The 2,671-nt window shown below is 31.9% G+C and overlaps 1 protein-coding gene across 2 annotated transcripts in view; it reads right to left on the reverse strand.

Annotated features, from left to right (window-relative positions):
- Positions 1-1,578: 1,578 nt before the first annotated feature.
- Positions 1,579-2,671, reverse strand: part of LOC120716637 (heterogeneous nuclear ribonucleoprotein L-like) — a 44,965-nt gene continuing 43,872 nt past the window's right edge. For both annotated transcript variants that reach the window (XM_040004195.1, XM_040004196.1), the window contains exon 13: positions 1,579-2,539. In XM_040004195.1, the coding sequence (XP_039860129.1) occupies positions 2,484-2,539 (56 nt within the window). In that variant the 3' untranslated portion in view covers positions 1,579-2,483. The remainder of the gene's footprint in view (positions 2,540-2,671) is intronic.

A 2,671-nucleotide genomic window follows, 5' to 3' on the forward strand; every position in this document is an offset into this window, starting at 1 on the left:
GTAGCAGCTTCCAACAGAATGTTCAACAATATGATACAGCAGAAAGCAAAAATATTCAGTTCAACCACTAAGGGTTTACAAAATGCATGTAAAAAAAAAAAAAGCACACTGTATACAGATTTTAAAAAAAAGAACAAAAAGACAAAAGATTAGAAAAAGAAAAAATATTAAAAAAAATAGAAAAATAAATTGACCAGTATTACAAAGGACAATTAAAGGAAAATACTGGACAATAGCAAACACAATATTAAGGGAATATGGGGTATATTGAATATTATTATTAAACATATTTCTGCACAACAAAGTTATCCTCAGTATTTTATTGATAATGGCATCATAGAGGACAATGCTGCTGATGTAGTCAAGAGCTTCAACAGTTATTTTGTAAATGTTGGACCAAATCTGGCATAAAGAATTGCAGAGCCTCTGTTGACTCTATCTAAAGCCTGATTGATAGGAATCCTAACTCAATGTTCCTTACAGCATGGGAAGAATAAGAAATAACTCCTGTCATAAATAAGTGTAAATACAAATCCAAAATACTAAAATTCACTTATCTAGTTCATTTTCACACTGCACAAGTTGAATTGAAAGCCTTTCTTGTTATTATACATAGTATAACAAGATTTAAAACAGCTCTATAAAATTATGTTTAAAGCAATAACCAACCTACTTCCAGACAATATTCTAAAAGGGATGGGAAAATACAATCTGAGGAGGAAAATAAATGTAAAACATCCCTTTATCTGTACGGTTTTAAAAAGTTGTTGCATCTTGTATGTGGAGTATACCTGTGGAAAAGACTGGGTAAAAAGATGAAGCAAAATCCCAGTATGACTGTTTAAAAAGAGCCACAAAAATATGTTTTTCACAAAGGAGAGGGAGTATGTAGGCTTGGACCTGGTGCTGTCACCCACTATTTGTGTGTGTGTGTGTGTGTGTGTGTGTGTAAACATATGTGTGTATACATATATGTATATATGAGCATGTATGTATTAAATATTTGTAAATATGCATAACTCTTAACAGTATATTGGGATAATAAAACCATGTAACAAATTGGAAGGATTTATGAAAGGATAGGGCATAAACAAGGAGAAAAAGGGATTGATTATTAGTAGAAATATTAGTGGGATTAAATAAGTTTATGCTTCTTCCTAGTCCTTTTTCAACATGTTATTTATTATGATTATCTTGTTTTCACTATGTTTTGTTTTGATTGTGTTCTTCATTGCTGTTATATTATTTTTTAACATGTACAAAAAAATCAGACATTTGGCTAAGTGGTAAAGTTAGCCTGATCCAGACATGTAGCAAAAATTATGTATGTATTTACATTGTGGGTTAGGTTTTTTAAAAACTTAGTCCATCAATCTTTAAATCTTCTGCCTGCTTTGGTGTCTTTGGTTTCAAACGATGCAGGAACGTAGAAACAAAATAAATATTCATGTTCAACGCATTTTTAATGATTCTATCTTGCTGGTTGATTTCTGTTAGTTAACAGAAATCAATAGTTTTATTAACTCTGTTGCTGTTCAGCGTCCTTTCATAACACAAATGCATCACAGCAAAAATTAATTAGTTTGGTTTAAGCAGTGTATTTAAGGTTTGATTCAAAAAGTTTGGAAGACAGCATTAGACAACATTATCCAGGAAAAAGAAGGTATGCTATATAATCCAACAACTGGAAGTGCGAGCAGTACTCATCAACAACCATAAAGTGCATAAATGTTCCTGGGGTTAATGTTTTACTTATAGTGAACATAACACACAGTACTTTACAGCAGTTACACCCAGCACCTTCTTTACAAAATATTATTTACATTTTGATGATGGGAAGAGTAAATACAACATCAGGGCGCTCACAGTAATAGTAAAAGCAGACATTTGTTTTTTTAAACAGACATGAATTTATTAGTTGAAGTTGCTGTTTAGCTTTAAAGAACTACCAAATGAGTTCAGCAGTGGTTTAGTGGTTTTGGAACAAACTGTATTTTTGATTTAATATAAGTTTATTAAAAGGCTTTTTTCATATTTTTAAGTTGAGGCAAAAGTTTGATGCAGGTGGGCTTTAATAATGATATAAGCTCTCTATATTTTCTCTTTAATTACACAAATAAAATAAGGTTGTTATCATCATTTGTCTTTGGACTGAACACAGAACTAAGACAAATGTTTCTAATTGCTTCCCATTAGATTTTTCCTAGTGTACTCCATTTTAAGCCCCTGTAAGGAATTTAACTAATTCAAACACTTTACATTCAAACAAATTACACCGAAACTATGAGATGAAATATTAACAAATATTAACAAAGAAAAGTCTGGCTCGATTATCTAATTTTCAAGGGTGTCACTTATTTAGTTTATTGCTAAAATCTTTTTTTCTACATTGACCACACAGCAATCATCCATTGAAAAAGTAGAATTGTTTCAAGGAACAAATAAACTCTTTTCCAGTTTGTCCAGGCCATCTTGTTTCTGGGTCACAGATGGGAGGAGGTGGAGAAGCAGAGCTTCAGGGTGAAAGGGCTGGAGCTATCTGCAGGTTGGAGAAAAGATGTTGACTTTATTGTGAAAGACCACTCCTGACATTCAGTTTAACATCACAAACATATGAGACACTTTGTCCTGAAGTTTGACCCATTCATCTTGTCTGTTAACGTCATAACTT

This window comes from Simochromis diagramma, unplaced genomic scaffold (genome assembly GCF_900408965.1).
Source record: "Simochromis diagramma unplaced genomic scaffold, fSimDia1.1 OVJJ01000565.1, whole genome shotgun sequence".
Classification (NCBI taxonomy): Eukaryota; Metazoa; Chordata; class Actinopteri; order Cichliformes; family Cichlidae; genus Simochromis; species Simochromis diagramma.